At 43.3% G+C, this 25,752-nt stretch overlaps 1 protein-coding gene, 1 long non-coding RNA gene and 1 other non-coding gene across 4 annotated transcripts; all 3 read right to left on the reverse strand.

Moving 5' to 3' along the window:
• Positions 1 to 4,534: 4,534 nt before the first annotated feature.
• On the reverse strand, positions 4,535 to 7,384 carry LOC142070556 (uncharacterized). The gene is made up of 2 exons (XR_012666413.1): positions 5,694 to 7,384; positions 4,535 to 5,149 (listed from the first exon to the last, which is right to left on the reverse strand). It is a non-coding gene; the product is annotated as an uncharacterized LOC142070556 (long non-coding RNA).
• Positions 7,385 to 8,558: 1,174 nt separating this feature from the next.
• On the reverse strand, positions 8,559 to 20,827 carry SLC25A3 (solute carrier family 25 member 3). 2 transcript variants are annotated; one of them, XM_075124268.1, is made up of 8 exons: positions 20,694 to 20,827; positions 20,385 to 20,538; positions 15,485 to 15,609; positions 12,389 to 12,568; positions 12,062 to 12,243; positions 11,054 to 11,226; positions 10,164 to 10,274; positions 8,559 to 10,085 (listed from the first exon to the last, which is right to left on the reverse strand). In XM_075124268.1, exons 2-8 carry the CDS (start codon positions 20,530 to 20,532, stop codon positions 9,925 to 9,927), a joined length of 1,080 nt encoding a protein of 359 aa, XP_074980369.1. In that variant the 5' UTR covers positions 20,533 to 20,538; positions 20,694 to 20,827; the 3' UTR covers positions 8,559 to 9,924. The 2 variants fall into 2 exon arrangements, with proteins under 2 accessions (XP_074980369.1, XP_048691460.1); XM_048835503.2 differs by lacking the exon at positions 15,485 to 15,609 and adding an exon at positions 15,194 to 15,318 and having other exon boundaries at positions 20,694 to 20,823.
• LOC125630702 (small nucleolar RNA SNORA53) lies at positions 11,567 to 11,806 on the reverse strand. The gene has a single exon (XR_007354755.1). It is a non-coding gene; the product is annotated as a small nucleolar RNA SNORA53 (small nucleolar RNA).
• Positions 20,828 to 25,752: the final 4,925 nt, after the last annotated feature.

Consider the following 25,752-nt stretch of genomic DNA (forward strand, 5'->3'; position numbering starts at 1 on the left):
GTAAATTCCTAACAGTTATCAGAAGTGGGGTGGCAGCAGCAAGTATATAGGGAAACCTGTGTTGTGACTTTCTGAAAGAAAAATAGGTTGCTTAGTAGAAGTGATCTTTAACTAAAGGTTGATCAAAATATTAGAAGCTATGATAATTTTGTCAGGTGGTTACTCAAAGCAAAGGACTGCTTAGAATCTGCCATATATACATGTTCTATTATATTTTAATCAGGCTTTTTCATGTATACAGTTTTATGGCAGTCAGTAGTACTTATTCCAAAGGCCATGCATGATCTCTTCCTCAGACTTATGTCATCATTTGTATTCTAGTAGTATGTCCAATATGCTAGGCACCGTACACACCCCACAAGTGCAACCCATACCCAAAAGACCTTACAACCTAAGCCAGGGGTGGCCAACCTGTGGCTCTGGAGCCATATGTGGCTCTTCAGAAGTTAATATGTGGCTCCTTGTATAGGTACCAACTCTGGGGCTGGATCCAACTTTCCAATGTGCTGGGGGGTGCTTACTGCTCAACCTCTGCCCCTGCCACAGGCCCTGCCCCCACTCCACCCCTTCCCTGAGTCTGCCATGCCCTTGCTCTTCCCCCCCAGAGCCTCCTGCATGCTAGGAAACAACTGATCGGGAGGTGCAGGAAGGTGCTGATTGGTGGTGGGTGGGAGGCGCTGGAAGTGGAGGGGGGGCTGCTGACGCATTAGTGTGGCTGTTTGGCAATGTACTTCGGTAAATTCTAGCTCCTTTTCAGCATCAGGTTGGCCACCCCTGACCTAAGCTATAAAGTGAGTGCAAAATTAATACACTGAGGACTCTTCTACAGGCCCTGAATAAGCTGGCTCAGGTGGGTGATGAGAAGGATTTCAAAGCCAGAGTTTCACAGGCCACGTGAGATATATCAACAGCATAGAGATATTATTCAAACTGATAAATGCATTCTAGACCAAATATATTTACACAGTCCCTTATCTTGTAGCATATGTACAGTTTGCAATGTGGGAAATTGTATGGTCATGATGAAAAATTAGAAGTTCATTTGGGCCTAGTTGAAGGAATATTGACAAGTCAGCCAACTGCTGAGATGCTTATCTGAATATTTTGATATTTGCTCATTGAAGATGGTAAGTGGAAAATAAAGAGGCTCAGGAGCTCCAGCCTGATAGATCCAGGGGGGACACAGGACACAGGCAACAATCTGGACAGAAGAGCAAGCTTTCTGCAGGGGGACAACAGTGGGAATATTATGAGTTCAACCAGGTATAATAATGAAATGGTGAATACTAGTCTCTAGGGAAGAGGTATCTGTCATGTTTAATGTTCCTGCTGGAGAATGGTTCTGGGTGTTCAAGGAGCTGTTTTCAACTAATACTGTCTTAATGACTCCAGCATTTAATTAGGGTACATATAAGAGCACCTCTGCTTCTTGGGTCATTCAAACCTGTAACGACTGAGTAGAACTAAAAAATAAACCTATTTCCATCACTAAAACTCAAGAGGGTGAGAATAAAGGACAAAACAAATGCGAGTTACTGAAGCAGCAGGAGAATTTAGAGCCCGAAAGGACCACATCATCTTGTACGACCTCCTGTATAGCACAGGCCACCAATTCTATCCCACACCCTAAGCAAGTTTAGTGCTTCCCTATTGGAATGGATGGAATAAGCCATCACTCAAAAGTCATCCAGTCAGAGCACCGAAGATGTATAAAGAGATAAGGGTTCAATATTACAATTATTAACTTTTTCAGCTTATGTCCCAATTGTGTTACAGATTTGGCTTCTGGAATACACTGCTGGACAAGATAGATGTGCACATGTAGGGGTAATAGTAGCTTACTGATTTTGCAGTTGCATCACCTAAAGCTAGGTCTATACTAGCACTTTTGTCAGACAAACTTTTGTTGGTCGGGGGGAGGGAACTCCCCCAATCAACGTAAGTTTCACTGACAATAATACTGTTGTGGACAGCACTATGTCACTAGGAAACATTCTCCCTCCACTCATTGAGGGTGGTTTAATTATGCCAATGGGAGAGCTCTCTCCTGTCAGCATAGAGCACCTACACAGGAGGCCTTACAGCAGTGCAGTACAGTTGTGATGCTATAAGGTCTGTAGCGTAGACACAGCCTAAGGGTATGTCTACACTACGAAATTAGGTCAAATTTATAGAAGTCGGTTTTTTAGAAATCAGTTTTATATATTCGAGTGTGTGTGTCCCCACAGAAAATGCTCTAAGTACATTAACTCGGCGGAGTGCTTCCACAGTACCGAGGCAACCGTCAACTTCCGGAGCGTTGCACTGTGGGTGGCTATCCCACAGTTCCCGCAGTCTCCGCTGCCCATCTGAATTCTGGGTAGAAATCCCAGTGCCTGATGGGGCTAAAACATTGTTGCGGGTGGTTCTGGGTACATATTGTCAGGCCCCCATTCCCTCCCTCTCTCCGTGTAAGCAAGGGCAGACAATTGTTTTGCACCTTTTTTCTTGAGTTACCTGTGCAGACGCCATACTACGGTAAGCATGGAGCCCGCTCAGCAAACCGTCACCGTATGTCTCCTGGGTGCTGGCAGACTGCTACACAGCAGCAGTTAATTGCCTTTTGGCAGCAGACAGTGCAGTATGACTGGTAACCGTCATCGATGTAGTCCTGGGTGCTCTTTTAAACGGGCACCTGGGCAAACATGGCAGTGACTCAGCCAGGTCATTTCCCTTTTAAGTTTTGTCTCAGTGGCGATTCAGTCTTTTAACCTCCAGCCAGCAGAAGATGATGGCTAGTCATCATACTGCACTGTCTTCTGCTGAGCACCCAGGAGATGATGACGGCTAGCGGTCGTACTGCACAGTATGCTGCCAGCAAGATGTATAAAGATAGACCAGATTTGTTTTGTATTCATTTTCTCCTCCTTCCCTCTGTGAAATCAAGGGCCTGCCAAACCCAGTTTTGAGTTCTATCCTTGAGGTGGCCATTCAGTTTCTCGCAAAGCCATCCCCTTTGTTGATTTTAATTCCCTGTAAGCCAACCCTGTAAGCCATGTCGTCAGTTGCCCCTCCCTCCGTCAGGGCAACAGCAGACAATCGTTCCGTGCTTTTTTTCTGTGCAGACGCCATACCACGGCAAGCATGGAGCCCGCTCAGATCACTTTGGCAATTAGGAGCACATTAAACACCATGCGCATTATCCAGCAGTATATGCAGCACCAGAACCTGGCAAAGCGATACCAGGGGAGTAGGCGACATCAGCGCGGTAACATGAGCGATGAGGACATAGACACAGACTTCTCTTAAAGCAGGGGCCCTGGCAATGTGGGCATCATGGTGCTAATGGGCCAGGTTCATGTGGTGGAACGCCGATTCTGGGATCAGGAAACAAGCACAGACTGGTGGGACCGCATAGTGTTGCGGGTCTGGGATGATTCACAGTGGTTGCGAAACTTTCGCATGCATAAGGGCACTTTCATGGAACTTTGTGACTTGCTTTCCCCTGCCCTGAGGCGCAAAAATACCAAGATGAGAGCAGCCCTCACAATTGAGAAGCAAGTGGCAATAGCCCTGTGGAAGCTTGCAACGCCAGACAGCTACCGGTCAGTCGGGAATCAATTTGGAGTGGCCAAATCTACTGTGGGGGCTGCTGTGATGCAAGTAGCCAACGCAATCAAAGATCTGCTGATATCAAGGGTAGTGACCCTGGGAAATGTGCAGGTCACAGTGGATGGCTTTGCTGCAATGGGATTCCCGAACTGTGGTGGGGCCATAGGCAGAACCCATATCCCTATCTTGGCACCGGAGCACCAAGCCGGCGAGTACATAAACCGCAAGGGGTACTTTTCAATAGTGCTGCAAGCAGTGGTGTATCACAAGGGACGTCTCACCAACATCAACGTGGGATGACTGGGAAAGGTACATGACGCTCGCATCTTCAGGAACTCTGGTCTGTTTCAAAAGCTGCAGGAAGGGACTTTATTCCCAGACCAGAAAATAACCGTTGGGGATGCTGAAATGCCTATATGTATCCTTGGGGACCCAGCCTACCCCCTTAATGCCATGGCTCATGAAGCCGTACACAGGCAGCCTGGACAGTAGTCAGGAGCTGTTCAACTACAGGCTGAGCAAGTGCAGAATGGGGGTAGAATGTGCATTTGGACGTTTAAAAGAGCGCTGGTGCAGTTTACTGACTCGCTTAGACCTCAGCAAAACCAATATTCCCACTGTTATTACTGCTTGCTGTGTGCTCCATAATAATCTGTGAGAATAAGGGGGAAGACGTTTATGGCAGGGTGGGAGGTTGAGGCAAATCGCCTGGCTGCTGGTTTTGCACAGCCAGACACCAGGGCGGTTAGAAGAGCACAGGAGGGCGTGATGCGCATCACAGAAGCTTTGGAAACCAGTTTCATGACTGGACAGGTTACGGTGTGAAAGTTCTGTTTGTTTCTCCATGATGAAACTCACCGCCCCTTGGTTCACTCTACTTCCCTGTAAACTAACCACCCTCCCCTCCTCCCTTCGATCACTGCTGTCAGAGACAATAAAGTCATTGTTGCTTCACATTCATGCATTCTTTATTCATTCATCACACAAATAGGATGATAATTACCAAGGTAGCCCAGGAGGGGTGGTGGAGGAGAGAAGCACGAGGCCACACAGCACTTTAAAAGTTTAAAAACTTATTGAATGCCAGCCTTCTGTTGCTTGGGCAATCCTCTGGGGTGGAGTGGCCGGAGGCCCCCCCCACCGCGTTCTTGGGCATCTGGGTGAAGAGGCTGTGGAACTTGGGGAGGAAGGCGGTTGGTTACACAGGGGCTGTAGAGGCGGTCTGTGCTCCTGCTGCCTTTCCTGCAGCTCAACCATACGCTGGAGCGTATTAGTTTGATCCTCCAGCAGCCTCAGCATTAAATCCTGCCTCCTCTCATCATGCTGCCACCACATTTAAGCTTCAGCCCTCTCTTCAGCCCGCCACCTCTCCTCCCGGTCATACTGTGCTTTCCTGCACTCTGACATTGTCATCCTCCCACACTGACATAGCACAGACGACTGCGTGGAGGCAACCATGAGCTCAGAGAATATTTTATCACGAGTGCTTTTTTTCACCTTCTAATCTTCACTAGCCTCTGGGAAGGAGAAGATCCTGTGATCATTGAAACACATGCAGCTGGTGGAGAAAAAAAAAAAAAAAGAGGCAGTGGTATTTAAAAAGACATTTTCTAGAACAATGGCTACACTCTTTCACGGTAAACCTTGCTGTTAACATTACATACACAGCACATGTGCTTTCGTTCTAAGGTTGCATTTTGCCTCCCCACACCACGTGGCTAGCGCCCCCCGGTTAACAGCGGGGAACATTTCTGTTCAGCCACAGGCAAACAGCCCAGCAGGAATGGGCACCTCTGCATGTCCCCTTAAGAAAAGCACCCTATTTCAACCAGGTGACCATGAATGATATCACAGATAAAGAACGGATGTTGTTTGAATGCCAGCAAACATACACTGCAATGCTTTGTTCTACAATGATTCCTGAGTACGTGCTTCTGGCCTGGCGTGGTAAAGTGTCCTACCATGGTGGGTGGAATAAGGCTGCCCTCCCCAGAAACCTTTTGCAAAGGCTTTAGAACATCCAGGAGAGCCGCAAATGCCAGGGCAAATTAAACATACTTGCTTTTAAACCATGTATAGTATTTTAAAAAAGATACACTCACCAGAGGTCCCTTCTCCGCCTGGCGGGTCCGGGAGGCAGCCTTGGGTGGGTTTGGGGGGTACTGGCTCCAGGTCCAGGGTGAGAGTGAGTTCCTGGCTGTCGGGAAAACCGGTTTCTCCGCTTGCTTGCTGTGAGCTATCATCTTCCTTGTCTCCAAAACCTGCCTCTGTGTTGCCTCCATCTCCACTGAAGGAGTCAAACAACACGGCTGGGGTAGTGGTGGCTGAACCCCCTAAAATGGCATGCAGCTCATCATAGAAGCAGCATGTTTGGGGCTCTGACCCAGAGCGGCTGTTCGCCTCTCTAGTTTTCTGGTAGGCTTGCCTCAGCTCCTTAAGTTTCACGCGGCATTGCTTCGGGTCCCTGTTATGGCCTCTGTCCTTCATGCCCTGGGAGATTTTGACAAATGTTTTGGCATTTCAAAAACTGGAACGGAGTTCTGATAGCACGGATTCCTCTCCCCATACAGCGATCAGATCCCGTACCTCCTGTTCGGTCCATGCTGGAGCTCTTTTGCGATTCTGGGACTCCATCATGGTCACCTCTGCTGATGAGCTCTGGCCAGCATGGCAAGCTGCAGGTGACCATGCAAACAGGAAATTGAAATTCAAAAGTTTGCGGGCCTTTTCCTGTCTACCTGGCCAGTGCATCGGAGTTGAGAGTGCTGTCCAGAGCGGTCACAATAGAGCACTCTGGGACAGCTCCCGGAGGCCAACACCGTCTAATTGCGTCCACAGTACCCCAAATTCGACCTGGCAAGGCCGATTTAAGCGCTAATCCACTTGTCAGAGGTGGATAAGGAAATTGATTTTAAGAGCCCTTTAAGTCGAAAAAAAGGGCTTCATCGTGTGGACGGGTGCAGGTTTACATCGATTTAATACTGCTAAATTCGACCTAAACTCTTAGTGTAGACCAGGGCTAAGCTTACCTTTGCTGATTCAACTTCATTCACACCATTCCTTCTGATCTTAACCAGCACTTTTCCTCACTCTTGGAGTTATTTTGGAGTGTAATTTTACATAGACATCCAAACAGATTACTTCCATTACAAAAGTGTAGGAACATCCATATAGCAACAACTAGATATTACCAGTGGAATATTAGAAATTCAGATTAGCTGTAACAGCAAAAATAAAAAAAAAAAAACCACACAAAGCTCCAGCCAGGATGGATGTAAATAGAGTATCCAAAAATGGGAGCTGTTTAGTTGTAACTCAGTTCTTGCCTGTGATGGAACGACATACTAGACATCTAGTATAGTACTTCTACAGCCTATGCCTCAGAAGAGTCAGAGTAATCCTGCCAGAAGAAAGCTAAACTTAAAACTAAATTCAGCTGGTCAGAAAAAATGCTGCTCCTGCAGGAAACAGGAGAAGAAATTAAACTTATCCACCCACTTTAGCTTCTTTAAAAAGGAGTACAAGAGTGAGGTTACATAAATCTTACCCTCATTCCCCAGAATGCTGCTAGAATATTGTATAGGATGGCAGTAGGTAGAACCACTTGGGGGGACGGGGTGATATAGAAGTCTACAAATCATGACTGGTGTGGAGAAAGTAAATGAGGAAGTGTTATTTACTCCTTTTCATAACAAAGAACTTGGGACATTAATAGGCAGCAAGTTTAAACTAACCAAAGGAAAAAGAAAAGGAGTACTTGTGGCACCTTAGAGACTAACCAATTTATTTGAGCATGAGCTTTCGTGAGCTACAGCTCACTTCATCAGATGCATACCGTGGAAACTGCAGCAGACTTTATATATACACAGAGAATATGAAACAATACCTCCTCCCACCCCACTGTTTCATATTCTGTGTATATATAAAGTCTGCTGCAGTTTCCACGGTATGCATCTGATGAAGTGAGCTGTAGCTCACGAAAGCTCATGCTCAAATAAATTGGTTAGTCTCTAAGGTGCCACAAGTACTCCTTTTCTTTTTGCGAATACAGACTAACACGGCTGTTCCTCTGTAACCAAAGGAAGTATTTCCCACCCCCTCACACAACGCACACTCAACCTTTGAAATTCCTTGGCCTTCACAACATCCTCTGGCAAGACTATAACAGTGCTCTAAAAAAGAACTAGATAAATTCATGGAGGCTAGGTCTATCCATGGCTATTAGCCAGGATGGACAGGGATGGTGTCCCTAACTTGTTTGCCAGAAACTGGGAATGGGTGACAGGGGATGGATCACTTGATGATTACCTGTTCTGTTCACTCCCTCCAGGGCACCTGGTACTTGCCAGTCGGACAACAGGATACTGGGCTAGATGGACCTTTGGTCAGACCTAGTACGGCCGTTCTTATGTTCATTTACCTTAGAAACCTCAAACTATTCTTGCACTTCCTAGTTTGGTAAAGATATACTACAATTGTGTTTTGGAGAAACCAATACATCCTATGCAGCCTTACAATATATGTAAGGTCACAGAACAAGGCATTATGAAGTGTCTTCAGTGAAGAAAATGATAGCGGATTTCAGTGATGGGTAAGGTAATTTAAAGCTTGTTTCTGTGCTACCCATCACTCATATCCTGGTCATTAAGGGCATTCAGCATGTATTTCTGGCCTTAATCTTAGTTACTTACACAGTTCATCTTAACATTGTATGTGTTCCTAACCAGTGCTCAAGAGGTTTTTTGTAATATTTGCCAACATTTTATGTTGATTTCACCTGTGACTCATTCTTCACTCAAGCTGCTAGAGGGAAAAAAAAGTAGCTCATATCTACACTGTTCTTCAGCTAGCAACTTCAACTGACCCAAGTTTCTGCTAGTTCTCGCCTCACCCCTCTCTTTTCTGTTGAAGTTTTGGAAGAGTATCATATAACAACAAAATTAAATTTTCAAGAGGTACTCATGCACTACAAGAACCAAGCTGGATGTTTATTATATTTTATCATTGTGCACTGCATCATCTCTTTAGATAGAAAGGTAAATGAATTACAACTATTCATATTGTCTATAACCAGACTGTTATTCTTAACCAGTACATACTTCCAAATAAATACCCTAAGAATTACTTAAGCAGACACCTAGTAATTTCAATACTGTGCTAGTGGAAAGCAAGTGTATTTGACAGGTACAGCATAGTCTTTGATATACATAAAATGAAAGCAGTTTTCTGTACTTCTAAGCCAGCATGTACATAATCAAATCTGGTTGCCATTCCCATGGTAGCAGCAGAACAGGGAGAGAGAGTTAACACCCCTCTAGACAGTACACCAGAAAAGTGGAGGGGAGAACCCTCCCACCCCCCATGGGTTCTCCCCTCCTTTCCAAGATGGGATTAGAGTTGCAGTGCTGGAGCAGAGGGTGCTACAGTGGGTGGTTGATGCACCTTTAGTGAGTGAGGTGATGAGGCAGTGGCAGCAACAGCAAAGGAGAAGGACACTGGCCTATGACCGAGACCCTTCGTCTCCCCCCATGAAGTTGCACCTGGGTGGGTTGATAAAAGAGAAAAAGGCTCTGTACTAAAGTTGGGAATCACTGAAATAGGTGGTTGTCATACAGAGTCCATGCATCATATGGATTATGCACCACACAAAAAGCACAATCTGGTCAACAAGCCAGCATAAGTTATCTGGTCTGATAAGTGAAAGAGACCTACGAGGTAAGTGGCTGATGACACCTCTTCACTGCCCCAGGGTGCCCCCTATGCTGCACTTCCCTGGCTGCCATTTCGCAGTCAGGACTGCTGGCTGCTCGAAGTTATGGTGTCTTCCTTCAGACTACCATAAATTGTGGGGCAGCCTCCTGGAATCAGCCAGCAGCCCCCAAATCACTAAAATGCAAAATTCAAGTTTATGCCACCTTTGTATCCCTAGAACTACATTTGTGCTCTTCAGATATAGCTAGGGACATGGTGCTTACTACTTCTCTCAAGATCTGAGAGAGACTCTTGGAGACCTTTATGAGATGCCAGTTCTTGCATTTCAAGAGTTTCTAAACTTTGGGCTCACTTAAAGATTCAAGGTACAGTATTTGCTCTTGCAAAGTTTTAAATTTACATGTATGATACCAAATGACACACTAATCACTCTAGTTCCCATTTATTTAAACAGATAATGACAATAGAAGTTTTTGAACCCTCACTTGGGATAAGGGCACAACCAATAATTGTATCAGTTACAGAATTTTAGTTTCCTACATGGTCAAATATATAAAAAAGTTTAATGAGCATAGTTTCTCATTAATGCTGGTCAACCAGAAAAGTCAGTCCATGATTTGTCTATTCAGTTAGAGCCAGCTTCTTCTTTAGGGATTCTGGCATTTCAGGTGGAGGTGGACGAGGAAGTCTGAAATAAACCTTGACAGAATCGTAGATGAACCACTGTAGTGCAGTCAGCGTACCAATCATAATAATACGAGCAAACAGACCCTTCCATACCCCTGTTGAGTAAAGCATAAGCATTAGCGACTGGGAGACATTATTATACATAAAACTCCTGTCCAAGTTAAAGTTTTTACCTTTGAATCCAAGCCTCACAAGAACCTGTGAAGCCGAACTGCCCTTTTCCTTGTTCAGCACAGACACCACAGAGTCAGCAGGATGAGAAACAATGGCACAGAAAACACCAGCTGAAAGAAATGTATCAATACAGTATTTACTGTTTGCTATAGTAGAATCAAAGGGACTTCGCTTAACAGCAGTTACCTGCTAATGGAAACAGCGCCACATTTCTGTGCAACTTAGTAGCCAGGCAGCAGGGAGAACGTGGCTGCCATAGCTCTTAAATCCTGACAGAACAGAGTCTGCTCTTGTGTGGCTTGGGAGCCCTGGTCTGCAGTCGTATGCAAGCCTCACCTCTTGTGATAATCTCTACCCTATCCCAACAGTGGGTCAATGCCCATCTGATTCGCTAACCAAGCGGCCCTGTGCACCGCTGCTCTGCTCCTGTAAATCTCCTCTGTGTAGAGGAGTTTCATTCTGACAAATTTAGTGCAGACAGGGAGTTTCATTCTGACAAATTTAAGGGTGTCAATTATGTAATCACTTCCTCCTGCAAGCCTTCCTTTGCTCTGCTAAACTAGTGCTCCTTCTGCCAAAACCTGTACCTCTTACAGCTTAGGAGACACAGGATCTCATGATTGCACCTTACATAAAGAGCAATGTTCGTGGCATTTCATAATTCAGTTGAGAATCAATAAAACCAAGACCATTTTTCGTGTAGCTACTCATTCTTTTTCTAACGAAAGTTTTGTAAATTTTTCCCTATCTAACCTCATTAAGATGTTCAGAAAAAGTACCTAATTTTCAATTATAGTTTCTGGAATCACAGTAGTAAAAACTCAGGACATAAGATTGTTCATAGTTTTCAGACACTTCTGAAAGAATCAGTGTTCAAAGGCCTCCTTACCAATGTAGCCAGCTATAAATGTGACAACCAATTGTTCTGGCTTGGAACATTCACTCCGGGGCTTCGGAACCACATACTTGTAGAGAGCTTCAACTGTACGTTCAAAGCAGGCAAATTTCATCATTGTGTATGGAATCTGTCTCATCCACAAAGGAACAACACCTTTGTAGAACCTTAAAAGTGGAGAAAGTCAGAATTGTAGCAAATAATAGCCTACTCTGGAGTGCAATTCTACTCTGAAAAGAAAATAGACAGCACTAAAGCAGCTCCAATTTACTATCTCAGCGGCCTGTATATCTAAGTTGTTTGCTTACTTTTAGTTAGGAAATCTAACTGCCAGACCTGAAAAGTGAAGCTGTGTTTCTGGCTTGTGCCATCTACTAAGAAACAACTTAAACAACTGTACAGGCTCAAGTGTTTGTCAGAAAGATAAACAGTTATGACAGGAAGGAGAAAAGTCAAGGTGATGCCATTTTGTAGTCATTTCCCTGTTGCAAGTGCAAGTTAATAACTCATGTCTGCATACCAGCCAAGTCCTGATAGTGAGAAATGACATGTAGATCTACAGCCATTGATATCAGAACACAGGCAAATGTGCAGGTATATTACTCTCACATGCCAATGACTCAAGCATCTTTGACTGTACAACAAAAAGTTGCTGAATATCAGTTGACTGGAACTACCAGAAACTAAAGTTAACAAGCAGAACTCAGTACAAGAGATATCCACAAAGATGGATCTAAGGAACATGTTGACTACATTAACTTGCTGACTTCAGCATCCTGTTTTAGCAATGTAATGATTTCCTGATATTCTGTTTTGATATACAGAATCTTCAAAGTACCCTTCACTATTTATGTACAATATATGACAAGGTAGAAAGCATCAAAGATTTTACTTAATGCTATAGCCACTGTTAAGGCTAAACAGAAGAATTATTTTCCTTCGCTAATAAGAAGTTTCTTGATCCTTATATTCCAGCGGAGAGAAACTGATACAGATACTTACGCCCATACACCTTCTTCTGCAAACATTTTTGGAGCAGCTTGTCTCAAAGTGTTAGCATATCCAGGCTGGGTCTGGATGCGAACCTTTGCAGCTTCCATTGGAGCCAGAGCAATATCAGCAAAAAACTCTGCACTGGCAGAGGCAGCCAAGTAGAGTGATGTACGCCACAAATATGCATTCTCCTGAAATGCAAATGGAAACAAAGATTTTATACTGAAGTATTCTTTCAAACTGAATTCAGTATTTCTGTTGTAAAGTGAATTAGCTACACAAATATGCAACACAAACTGGGTTTCAAAAAAGTGTGGTAGACAACTTAAAGCTTACCTCTCCTAGAATGTTGCCATACAGAACTTTGAACACTTCATAGAAACCAAATTTGCAGAGCCCTTGCATTGAGTATCCAAAAAAGGTTGGAGCCCATCCCTTAGCCAGACCACGAAAGCCATCTTCTTTAACTGTAACTGAGAATCCATTGAAGATGCTTTTGTATTTTTGTGGGTCCACCTAAACAAATTGGAAAGTTAGCTATATGGTACAGGCAGTAGGTTTCCACACACCCCCATCCACAGTAAGTTTTCTACCCTCTTCCCATAGTGCCATTATACAGATTTCTACACTAAAATCACCTTTACTTATAATCTTAATGGTCGTTAACTAGTCTCAATTATTAGGCTTGCCGCTGTCAGCTGAAATTCAGTCTGTAGATACTGACATGAGAAATTATGCTATTTCAAGTTATTTTTACTGTTTGTTCCATATCTATAGCCTCAAAAGATGTGGCCCTTTGACTACATTAGAAATTTTGCTGGATAGCTTTCCACACAACCTTTCAAGTGTGGGCACATTTATACTGGCATTACTGTGCTTATGCCAGTTCCCTGAACTAGAATAAGCAGTTACGTCAGTATAGCTGTTTCCACACTTAAGGATTATGTCAGAACAGCAATGTCGGTTAAGAATGTGATTTTACTGGACATGACTATGCTAGAATAAAATGTAAGTGTAGACTGAGCCCTTAAGCTCACCTCACCATTTGCTCAGCAACAGAAGTAGTATTTCAGTTACTAGTTGGGTTTTTTGAAACTACAAAAATATGAATTATAAAAATCTTACTGAAGATTCTTAAGTAATCTTGGGCCTAACTTGTTGCCCACCTCACTATAGACTTATCAAGGCCTCACCTTCCTTCGGTCTTATTTCCTGTTCTTATTTTTACTTCTGTATACCAGGAACACACTGCAGAAGATGTAAACTTTGTGAAAATATGTTTGAGTGATATTTCAGTAATAATCCAGTATTCAGTTCAGTAATATTCTTAGAGCTAGACTACCTTTACTGTTGTAAATACTAAAGGAAGCTAATCAATTTAATACTACTGCTACATCATGAGATTGTGATAAAGATTTAGAGGAAGTCTCACTATTTCTTGATTTTGTGCATTTAACACTTGACATTAGCTTCTCTTATTTGAGACTCAGGGCAATATGAAAGGAGAATGCTATACAAAGCCATAAGAACTGACAGAGATGACGATGGAGAGGTGGAGCACAGATCTTTTAAAAAAGTCAAAAGACACTAGATTTCATGTATACTAAAGAGACAGTTTATAAGTTAATAACTCAGAAGTGTCAAGCATGTCTATTTAATTACTTTAAAATTCAGGATCCGATGGCTCTTTTAGAGCCTGTTTTATGGAGGCAGTTTCAGAGTACAACGTTACAGAAGTGCTCAGTTACTTGCATACTTTTAGAAATTATGAATATTCCTCTATTTAGAGTAGAAGGAAGTTTACTTTAAGTAAAACATTTATCAAATTGCAGGTTTTATTTGGTAAAACATGAATATTTACTTGACTACAGTGGTTTCAACCCAAACCATGTACAAGAGTTTATGGTGCCTTCACCTGAAGTATAGTGTATTTGACTGAATGCTAGTTAAGTTCACTGCATCTTTCATAACGGGATCACAACTGCCCCAAAAAATACATCAACTTCCACCGTTAAAGCAGGTTTAGAGATTTCTGAATGACATGCAATTCTAAATGAAAGGATAACAAGACTGTTCCTTTAAGAAATCAGGAACTGTTGCACAGGCACAAAGTTCACATCCATTTCTCCCAGTCTCAGAAGTTTTACCACAATTATATGTCTACTAGCTCTAGAAACACTGCTCACCTCACACAGTAACCTGAAAGCCAGTGAATTTCTAGCAGTTTAGAGATGTGCTTTAATCTACCTCACTCTTTGAGCATAAGCCTTTGGCTGAACAGCTGCTTAGTTGTGCCATTAACCAATGAATGTATAATAATTAGATACTTATTTTTCCATGTAAGTAATGTATACATTCAAATGGAATGGGCATTCAGTTTCTCCAAGTCTACTTAATCATGTTTTACCATTTGACTGCTGGCCTACACACATTTTTCGTATAGTCGTTGATAGCTAACCATGCAAGCATTAATTTGATCTGGAAACTCAAGTAATTCCAAGTTTTAGTATCATTTTAACACAAGCGTTAGCTTCCAACCGCTATGCATTTTCCATTTGTTCATAAGAAAGCCTCAAATTAAAAACTCAATCCAATATCCATGCACAGAAGTCCTCTGTATTAATTTTCATATAACTCTTACCATATGCACATCATGCATCTCAGATGCTCTGAAGGTAGTTTTATTTCCCCCTACTTCCGGAATTCTGAGAAACAGGTATATTATTCCTATGCCCCCCACACAGGTGTTTCACTAGTCTTTGGTCACAAGATACTTAAGACAACTGGTGGCAAACTTTTGAATAAAGTTTTGCCATGAGTTACTCAAAAGCACGTTTCTCAACTGTAATTGAGATTTCAGCCTGGATTTGTTTTACCTAAAGTGGTTAGAAGTTTTCCCTATTCATCTATGCTACCATTCATCTGCATCACATGGATGCAAAGTTCTTTTTATTAATCCAATGGATGTTCATTTAATCCAAAAAGAACATTAAAGCTTACTTATTTCTTCTTTCTACCTAGCACTAGTGTTAAGGTATTACACTATACCCATTGTAAAACTCAAACATACAGCCTCTGGACTAAATACGAAAATAGAGTAAGTTAAAGAAGCTTTGGAGTTTGTTTCCTTCAGATACAAACCTGGATACGACATTTCACTAAATCCAGAGGTACGACTGCAGTGTGCGTCAGGCCACAACTTAGGACCCCACCAAAACCACAGAGAGCATAAAACTTGAGCGAGCCATATTCACAACTGTATTCCTCTGCAGCAAAAAATAAAGACACCATGCTTTTATATAAGCCTCATGCACAGCTGGTGAACATCTTGCTTGATGGATAACTTACTCCTCCAGCTTCTGTTAGCAGACATGTATCACACTTCATTACCATGCTTTGTAAGTTTTACCACATTCAACATGCAAAACAAACCTGAATTCTGCATTTAACCAGGTCTAGGGGAACCAATGCTGTATGAGTTGTGCCACAGCTAATAATCCCACCAAGGCCACAAAGGAGAAAGAATCTGCCTGAGCCATATGCACAGCTATACTCCTCTGTTTAATCAGAAAGAAAAGTGTTAAAGTTTGTACACTTAACTGTACAAGCCTGTGAAGAAGATACTGTTAGTATTTCATGTTTAAAATCCAATCTAATATGCTTGAGGATTATTGGAAACGGAAGTGGTTGCCTTAATGATGTCTATCTTCCTGAGACAGATACTAGTTGACTAATGGGTAGCTCAGATACTATGCCACTGGCTCCTGGCTTCATTCCTAATTTTTTGGACCAAAGAAAGAGCAGCTAGTTTGAGTTCTGGGCCTACCAACTTGAAACTGTCCATTTACATTCTCATTTGTCAAAGTTTCCACTGAGGGAGCTTGTCCTTTTAATGAAATATTGAGCCAAATATTAAAGTTTTTAATTTAGCAGTGCACCTCATTCTTTACAGTTGAGTTTTATTTAGGTGCAAGCAAAAATTTAACAGATTGAAGAGATAGGCAGTGAAACAGTTAGGACTCTGGCCTGGTCTGCACAATGATGCACTGGTTGTAAGACCAGGTTAGTTGAATCAGTGCAGCTTTGGTAAGGACACTTACATGAGCATGATTAAGCACATATGTAAGAGAACCCATATACATGAAGTCTAACTGGTTTAACAATACCTCTAGTTCAGTGATCTCCAACCTTTTTAAGCACAAGACCACTTTTGGGATTTAAGTGCAACCCAGGATCTACCCTGCCCCTTCTGTGAGGGGCCCACCCTACTCACTCCATTAATAAACCATTCCAAATTGTGTTTAAACTGGCCTAAATATGACCTTTTGTTCAATGTCTCAGCTGCCATTAAGACTCCAGAAAGTAGCTGTGAAAGGATAATCATATTTCACTCTTATATTTGAGAATATAAACAAAAGCAGGGACACGCTGGAAGCCTTAGTAAGGCAAAGTAGCTTCCTTGCAGTAACAATTAAGGCTTATTGGGAAAAAGCTCTTTCCTTCCAACAGCAAGGGCTTCAGTTTTACTAGACCCTCCATTAGAGGGTATGATGCAAGACGATCCACAAAGCAGGATCCAGCAAGTAAGTATACTTTAGCCCAGCAATCACCACCTTCCCGGCAAATTTACTCCTTATTCTTATTGGAGCAGTCAAAGGGTTTAGCATCTCTACTTTCATATGGGCCTCAGACCCCTGCAATAATACTACATGGCCAAATTCAAACATTAAGATTCAAGTTTAAATAAGATGTCCTTAAGTGTACTAGCCAGAACATGTCCACATTTTTAAATTAAGGTCAACCAGAAGCAACTTCTGTATCTAAAACTGTATGGAATCGTAAGTTAGTAATGTAACAGACTTATTTACTTTAATGTATTAAATGTGCAAGTTTTTAGCCTGCCTGGTTTTGAATGTTTAATTTCACCTGTAAAGTGACTACACACAACAAATGCCACCCTGTGAGTTGCTTCTGTTCTTTAGGCGTTTATATCTGGTGAAGACAAGCTAAGTCAATGGCAACGCGCTCTTCTGTGAAGTCTGTTCTCCACCTCCCTAAGAGGTGGAAGGTAAGTCGGTGAATAACCTTGAACTTGGGCTCTCATGTACGAGGCACAAGAGCTGTTTTTCAATGTTTCTACATTAACCTAATTTCCATTCAAATGTGGACTGGGACAAATCACAAGTTGTTTTTTCCTCACTCACTAAATCAATCTAGTGAAGAAATGCATCATTCACCATTTTCTAACATAATAAGAAAGTAAAAATTAAGACACTAAATATACACAATTATGCAAGTTTGTATACTGTATATTCCCTGGTTAGCAAGTATCAAGTTTATTAGGCTATATTTACTTTAAAAAAAGTAAACATGTTTTAATGCTTATGCCAATCCATGAAAACTAACTCTTTAGGAAAACTCAAATGCAAAACCAGGATAAGTTAATCAGAAAACCTGGATTTGTGCTGGAAATGGCCCACCTGATGATCACTTTAGATAAGCTATTACCAGCAGGACAGTGGGGTGGGAGGAGGTATTGTTTCATATTCTCTGTGTATATATAAAGTCTGCTGCAGTTTCCACGGTATGCATCTGATGAAGTGAGCTGTAGCTCACGAAAGCTCATGCTCAAATAAATTGGTTAGTCTCTAAGGTACCACAAGTACTCCTTTTCTTTTTTCAAAGTTCTCTGGCTTGCTAATGTATGATTAAAATTGGTGATTTAAATCAATATATCAGCTTATCAGCTTATTTCTGAAATGTATTCATTTGTAATTGTATGTATCCTGTTAGCTTAAGAGCTTAAAGTATTTCAAATGTAAAGGTTGCGTGTACTTTTTTTTTTTTAAACCATAGTTTATCCAGTGTTCTTGCCTTTTCAATCAGAAAGAAAAGGCATGTTCAGTCCTATTACTGGAGGATTCCCATTATCCCAAAGCAGAAATACTCAAAGTAGTCTTGCATTCAAAAGTTATGCTTTCAGAGTCTTATTCTTGGATGAACATGAAGCCACACTTAAGTATTTTTAACTTTGTTACTGTATAATAAAATTATTCAGCAGAGACAATGACAAGTGTTACATTTCTTCAGTTTACTAGGAAGTCAAGATCCAGGGACAGTATCAAATGGCCTCCAAACATAAAAGAGATTAATGTTTAAGTTATTTCCTTTATTCTGTTTAGGTTGGAGTCTGGGACAACTTTCCAGAAGAATACACTGTGGTCAATACCACCTCTACAGTTTCTCAGGAATAATTCAGAGTCTTGGTTAGAACAAAGTCAATCAAAAGGTACAATAGTTATTTCCTCAGGAACCAAATAAAGCCTTTCTGAAATGATAATAGGACAGAACTGATAAGCCAGTATTAATATAGGGCATATTCTACAAAAGTCATATACTACACTTTTAAAAATAGTCTTGACAGAGAAAGGATGATCTTATGCTAGGTGCACTTGACTAGCATCAAAACTAACGGATTCTGTTCGCAGTGTCTGTGTGCAGCCTTGGGAAAGCCACTGTTATCTATGAAGTGGTGATTACACTTTTGTATATTCTGGAATATAAATTAGTATTGAGGTGCTCAGTTACTCATCACTAAAGAAAAGCCTGAATTTATCCCTCTATGGCATTCTTAGTGTCTTTGCAGCACATTAGCGTCTGTGCAACCAAGAGGGGACAAAAGTACATAATGAAGCAGGACACCATCTTTCTTTAAGAAAAGATGTCACCTTAGCTGCATATTCATTTTATAATAAATCCCAGCAGTTTAACTGCGGCCCACAGGACCATCCTGCCTGGCCCCTGAGCCCCCAGCCCCTCACCTTCTGTCCTCCCCTCCCCCACAACCATGCCACCGCAGGGCTGGCTCCATGCGGGTGGCAGGGCTGTGAGCTCCTGGGGGTGGGGGAGTTGAATAAGGGGCAGGGGATCCCGGGGGGCAGTCAGGGGCGGGGGTCCCAAGAGGGGAGAGTCAGGGGACAATAGCAGAGGGGGTTGGATGGGCTGGGGGTTCTGAGGGGGGCAGACAGCCTGGCTCCCGCCCACTGTTTGGGGAGGCACAGCCTTCCCTACCCGCCCTCCATACAGTTTTGCAACCCCGATGTGGCCCTCGGCCAAAAAGTTTGCCCACCCCTGGGCTAAAGCACCGGGCCATGTATCCGGAGACCTGGGCTCTATTTTCAGCTCAGCCACTGGCCTGCCAGGCGTCCTTGGACAAATCACCTCTATGACAGAGTTTCATACTAAAATGGAGATAGTGATACAGACCTCCTTTGTAAAGAGAATGGAGATCTAATGAAGAAAAAAGTGCCAGTATTATTAATTAACTGGAAACTTTCCTTGATACAAGCATCACTCGCTGATTTTTTTTTTTTAATTACTATTGTTACCCACACAAGATTATGGCCATGACATGATAGAATTTTTCATTTGCCACACTGCAGAGTTTGACAGCACTTTATGTCTAGGAAGATACCTTTATATCAATTTTTTTAGACAGAAAAAAACCATTTCATAGACTCATGACTGTGAAGCACTGAAAATTTGGCTAGGATATTCAGAGAGAAGAGGGTGGTACTTTGACTAATTGATGAAGTTGTCTAGATTTCCAGTTTGCATCCAATTACTTTTAAAAATTTACAGAATTTGTACATCCTTCAAATGGAGTTCGCATTACAGGAAAAAAAATAATCAAACCATGTAGGATTTTCAATACATGCCAGATCTATTCCCTCCATCAGCAAGATACTCCTCTTCCCTTTAAAAACTCTGGTGGGGGCCACAGGAAATTTACTTTCTACAGATAACGTGCCCTTACTTTAAGACATGGATGGTGGGCCTAGTCCATGGCGGTGTGTGCCAATGAAATACGTAGAGGAAGGAATACATGACTGGCAGTCCTTGTAGTCTCTGCCCGCGCTTCCCTGGGTGGCTGTGAACTAGCAGCAGCCACACTGCCCTGTGTCCCAGCACCTGGCACAGGTTTCAGGGGCTCACGCACTGGAGAAACTGTCCACTCTGGCTCTCCCAGAAGCGGGGGACACAGGCCTGCGGCCTGACCGCGCCAAGGTTACCGCGGCAGAGCCGGGCCCAGAGTCGCCCCGGGCGCGGGGCGACCGGACCCTGAGCACCTGGGACCCGACACAAGCCAGGAAGGAGCCGAGACTGGGCGCGCCTCCCACGCCCCGTGCCCTTCCTTGCCCTCCAAAGAGCATTGGAGAGGCCCGCGCGAGTCCAAGCTCCTCCCAGCTCCGGCGGGCAGAGCCCGTCCTACCCCCGGGACGGAGTGACTCGGGAGGGCGACCGCAGCCTCCCTTCCAGCTGCTCCATTTACCTTCGGCGACAGCGGCAGCCGCCAGGCTCCTCCGGGGGCTGGGCGGCTCGGTGGGGTCCGGGCGCTTCCTCACGCCGTCCTGGAGCAGCTGCAAATGGGGCGCGTGGAATGGGTTTAGGCGGGCGAGCGGCGCGACGGACGAGAACATGGCGGCCTGGGGAGAGAGGCGGCCACGAAGCGGGAGTTAGCAGCGGCCGCGCGCTCGCCGGGGCACCGGCCGCAGCCCCGCAGCGAGTAGGACCCAGAAGCTCAGTCCCGCGCGCTCCGGGGAGAGCACGCGCCGGCTCAGCCCAGCTCACTGACACTCACCCTCTAAAATGGCGGCGGTAGCGGCGCGCGCTCTAGGTTCCGCTGCTCCACCGGCACCTCGGCTGAGAGGCCGTATAGCGACCCTGCTCAAAGACTTTGTCCTTCTCCGACGCAGGGGGCGCGGCAGCCGGCCAACAAGTGGGGATGTGATTGGCGGAGAAGCTCCGCGGACACACGTCACCACACTGACGTCCTTGAAAACCCAACCCTCGTCTTCTCTCACGCCTGCGCACTCCTTTACACCTCCCCTTCCCCCCCCTTAGCGGCCGGTGCAAGGACTGTTGGGGGAGGGGCAGGGCGAGTCATTGACTTTCCTCGGACTACTGGGGACCTGGCCCTAGCCCAGTCTTCCTGAGTGCGGGGGGAGGGGGCTGATGGGGTGACGCTGCTGGTGTCAATGGAAGCGGAAAGGAAAGTGTCCTGGGTCTAGACAGTCCACTTCTGTGTCTACACGGGGGACATTTGCCAGGTGGTTTTAAATCAGTCCCGCTAACTCGGGTGTGAAGGGGTTCCACCGTGGCGCGGGCTGTAACGGGCCATCTCTGCGGCCTTGGCAAGTTGTGACATCGGCGTAGTTGGGCCAGATTTAGAGCCAGGCAGAAAATGCGGCCCCGCCCGTCCCTGTTAGCCAGACAGGTAAGGCCGGTGGCAGGTACCTCAGTACACGTACCTGATTGTTAGCTCCAGGGTCTGCCCCACAAAATCCCCTGCCTGGCCAGGCCATCCAGTCACCTCTTTGCAACTCCTCATCCTGGCAGGCGCGAAGCATGGTAGTTATCCCAAAGCCTAGTGCCATCCTGGCTCATGACAGCTGAGTCCTTCCGAAAGACACAATTTCCCTCTGTCTCTCTCTCTCTCTCACGTGTTGGAAACTATGCCAAAGGAGGGTGGGCGTTCTCTTAGAGAGTGAGGAGACACTGAACAAAATAGTGGGAACAAGTTGTTTTAAGCACCTGTGTTCACTGTGCTTTTAAGGGACAGATACTGACCTCTGTTACCTGCACTCCTGTAACCACCCCAGGGGGAAATAGCACCTCTGTATCTGAAAGCAGATTTTCTCTCTATATATGTAAAGTTAAATTTCACTGCAAAGTGCTTCCCAAAGGATATAGCTAAATTGCTACATTGTATATCGTTGTGCAGGGGTGGTGCATAGGAAAGTAGATTTTTGGATCCAGATGGACTAGAGTCCCTGCACCTTTTGATAAATATAGCTCTGTATAAATAAAGGTTAATTACTATAGTATTCCTTTGCTCCATCAGGTCAGTGCACATTTTTTCTAAGATATTACTAAGTGCTACCTAAGCACTAAACTTTATGTAAAAAGCACAAAAGCCAAAAATGTGTCCTCTCTCCCTCCACATTGTTCCAGGGAGTTTGTTTGTAATATGAGAATGGCCATACTGTGTTCAATCGGTGATCCATCTAGTCTAGTAACCTCTCTCTGAAAAAGGGAAGAATCATATTCTTTAGAGGGAAGTGCAAGAAACCTGGAAGTGGGTGTTATGGAATAATATGCCCATAAGGAGTTTTTTCCTAACCTCCTCAGCCAGAGATTGGCTTATGCTCTGAAGCATGAAGGTTTGTATCCCTTCCAAACTATCTCCCTGCCACCCTTTTTAATATAATTGTGCATTTTCTCATTATCCATATACATTTTCTGTCCTTTATTTGAATCCCAATAAGCTCTTGACTTCAGAGATAACTTCTGTCAGTTAGTTATTTTTAAATTATTATTATTACATTTGTATTGGGGAAAGGCTTTATTTAAAAGGCGACTCTTATATTTTGATCTCAACACATGGAGGTTTACCTCGCTCTAATCTTCTTTAGTAAGGAGTTACACAAATGGTTTCCTGCAACTGAAAATGATCTGTCCATAACATAAGCACTTGAGTTCTGTCTTGGCTCTCTTCAGTTGCAATGTCCCTGTGTAGTACAGCTGGTATGAAGAGCTGTGGATTATCAGGTGGTCCCCAAGATAGCTAAGCACTATGGGCTGTGTATATTAGTGGTAATACTTTTAGTTTGACTACTGGCCCCCATTCATCTCTAAACCAATCTGTGTATTACCAAATGTGCTATGTTTCAGTCAGTTTTTGTTTTTAGTATGTGAGCAACTGCATGCTGCACCAGCTGTAGCTTTCATTTGCTGACTCTGTTTGATCTCAGGTAGAATAAATTGCACTTGAAGCAGATACAGTAGTCCTGGAGATGATCTGTATCACAGTGACTTAGACCATTTATGAGAGGAAAGGGTACAATTTGCTGTCCAGTCAAAGATGAAAGAAAATATTCCTTACCAAAATAGCAGTCCGTCCACTGCATTACTCCATTTTTACATTGGTGTTGCTTTTTTAGTTTCAATAGAGTTACACTGGTGATACACAGTGGCGGGTCAGATTCTGTGTTTGCTGAAGTAGCAAGAAGCCCAGCATGACAACAAGGTTTGTTACCATTTTAAACATTTGTATTCTGATGTCATCACCCTATGATGAGATTAAACTACTAGCAAATTTTTCCTAAATGTGTACTTTTAAAATAAAAGAATATGTTTAGAAAGCTGCAACAGAGCATAGAAATTCTAGGAGAACTCAATATCAAGATATTTTATTGGAGTAATTTATCTTGTTTGCTTTAGGTTATTAGATAATGTATTGGCCTCTTCAGATCTTTAATCTCTTTGATGATCTGCATGAGGGATCATACACAAAAGATGAAATTCAGGCCTCTCTGTTCATTTTCTATACTATATTAAGAAGTAACCCTTTTTATTGCATAATGTCCCCCACAGTTCTATTTTGTTAACTAGATTGGCCCTACTGGGAGTATTAGGGAATAAATTAATTATTAACATTGATTGTTATTTTTAATCAGTCCCTGGCACTTGAACAAGCCTCATATCTTCTGAACTGAATGGATAATTGAAGGTCTTGGGCTGTGTCAAGGTTCTTTCCCCACTCTGAACTCTAGGGTACAGATGTGGGGACCTGCATGAAAAACCCCCTAAGCTTATTTTTACCAGCTTAGGTTAAACTTCCCCAAGGTACAAACTATTTTACCTTTTGCCCTTGGACTTTATTGCTGCCACCACCAAGCATCTAACAAATATATAACAGGGAAAGAGCCCGCTTGGAAACATCTTTCCCCCCTAAATCCTCCCAAACCCTACACCCCCTTTCCTGGGGAAGGCTTGATAAAAATCCTCACCAATTTGCATAGGAGAACACAGACCCAAACCCTTGGATCTTAAGAACAATGAAACAGCAATCAGGTTCTTAAAAGAAGAATTTTAATTGAAGAAAAAGTAAAAGAATCACCTCTGTAAAATCAGGATGGTAAATACCTTACAGGGTAATCAGATTCAAAACATAGAGAATCCCTCTAGGCAAAACCTTAAGGTACCAAAAGACACAAAAACAGGAATATACATTCCATCCATCACAGCTTATTTTATCAGCCATTTAAACAAAACAGAATCTAATGCATATCTAGCTAGATTACTTACTAAGTTCTAAGACTCCATTCCTTTTCTGTTCCTGGCAAAACAACACACAGACAGAGAGAGCCTTTGTTTCTCCCCCCCTCTAGCTTTGAAAGTATCTTGTCTCCTCATTGGTTATTTTGGTCAGATGCCAGCGAGGTTATCCTAGCTTCTTAACCCTTTACAGGTGAAAGGGTTTTTCCTCTGGCCAGGAGGGATTTAAAGGTGTTTACCCTTCCCTTTATATTTATGACAGGCTGGCTTACATGATATTGTATTAATACTGTTGGGTCCTTATTATTATTATTTGTATTACCATAATGACTAGAAACCCTAATCATGTACTAGGACCTCATTGTACGAGACACTGTACAAATACAGAAGAGAAAGACAGTTCCTGCTCCAAGGAGTATAAGATAAGAGAGATAATGGATGGATACAAACAGATGGGGAAGTACAGAGAAACAGTACGGGTCAGCATGATATGCAGTGATTTCAGCACACCAGCAGCCTAACTGTTTTCAAGTTTTTAGAGGGTATCGGAGAAAAGGAGAGTTTTAAGGAGGATATTGTACTGCCACCCAGTCCAATATCCAGCTAGAGAGGGCTACATAATGTCTTCAGCACAGGAAAGTGAAATAACATCCAGAACATAGAGGGGACCAAGATCTTGAAGTAGCTGGAGGCTCTAGGAGAGCAGGAGCAGTAAGCTGGAAGCAGCAGCCTGGGAGCTGCCTCTGGAGGGAAGTCTAGATAGCGGTACCTGAGAACTGGGGCTGGAGAGCCTTGTAAACCATACAGGGATATAGCCTGTTGCTGGCAGGGGGCCAGCAGTCAGTACAGGAGGAAGGCATAGGGCTGCAGTCTGCAGGCAGAAGAAGAGAGTGGAGGGAACTTAGGACCTTGCTACCTTGTATACCTCTGGACTGGACAGCCCCTAGGGAAATGTTGAGTTTATCATGGCTTTTGTGTTGTAACAATGTAATCATACCTAGGGTGTTTACTAAGGCTGCCAGAAATAAGTTGCAAAGAAATTTCTCTATTACTTGAAATGTGCGAGTGTTCTTGGGACCCCCCCCACTCAAAGCTAGAGCCTGAAGAACCTAGTACTTGGAGCAGCACATTATTCATCTCCAAGGTGGTAGTAAATCTATAATGGTACCAGATAGCTAGAGAAAGGTGTATTACTACACTCAAAGCAATGACCTGAAGTGGGGTCAGTTACAACATCTGTTATACATTCCCCTTCACTGTCTTCTTTTATTGTCTGTTTCTATTATCCTCTCATATTTCTTTCTGTCCAGTTTATATTACTTCACTCTCTGGCCCTGTTTACACTAAGGGAAAAGGGCAATGCAAAAAAACCCCAAACAAACCCATAAGCTGAAACAACTTCATCTTGTGTCTCCAGCACCTTGTATCCACACACAACAACTGACAGACATTTTACAAGAGTTAATCAGTGCCAAAACCAGGAGCCTAATTCTTCACTGCTTTGCACCTTGTGTGGTCATTTACCCTGTGAAAAGTCAGTGTAAAATTAGAATTCTCCACTCACATACACCAGTGGTAGT

The sequence above is a fragment of the Caretta caretta genome, chromosome 1, assembly GCF_965140235.1.
Source record: "Caretta caretta isolate rCarCar2 chromosome 1, rCarCar1.hap1, whole genome shotgun sequence".
In the NCBI taxonomy this organism is placed as follows: Eukaryota; Metazoa; Chordata; order Testudines; family Cheloniidae; genus Caretta; species Caretta caretta.

What these genes read in the sequence shown, in the direction of transcription:
- SLC25A3 (XM_075124268.1), bottom strand. Translation starts at nt 20,532, where the DNA reads ATGTTCTCGTCCGTCGCGCCGCTCGCCCGCCTAAACCCATTCCACGCG. An exon ending in TGGTTAAATGCAGAATTCAG is followed by an intron (nt 12,569 to 15,484) that starts GTTTGTTTTGCA and finishes CAATTTGTTTAG; the next exon opens with GTGGACCCACAAAAATACAA. An exon ending in TGTGAGGCTTGGATTCAAAG is followed by an intron (nt 10,086 to 10,163) that starts GTAAAAACTTTA and finishes TTTACTCAACAG; the next exon opens with GGGTATGGAAGGGTCTGTTT.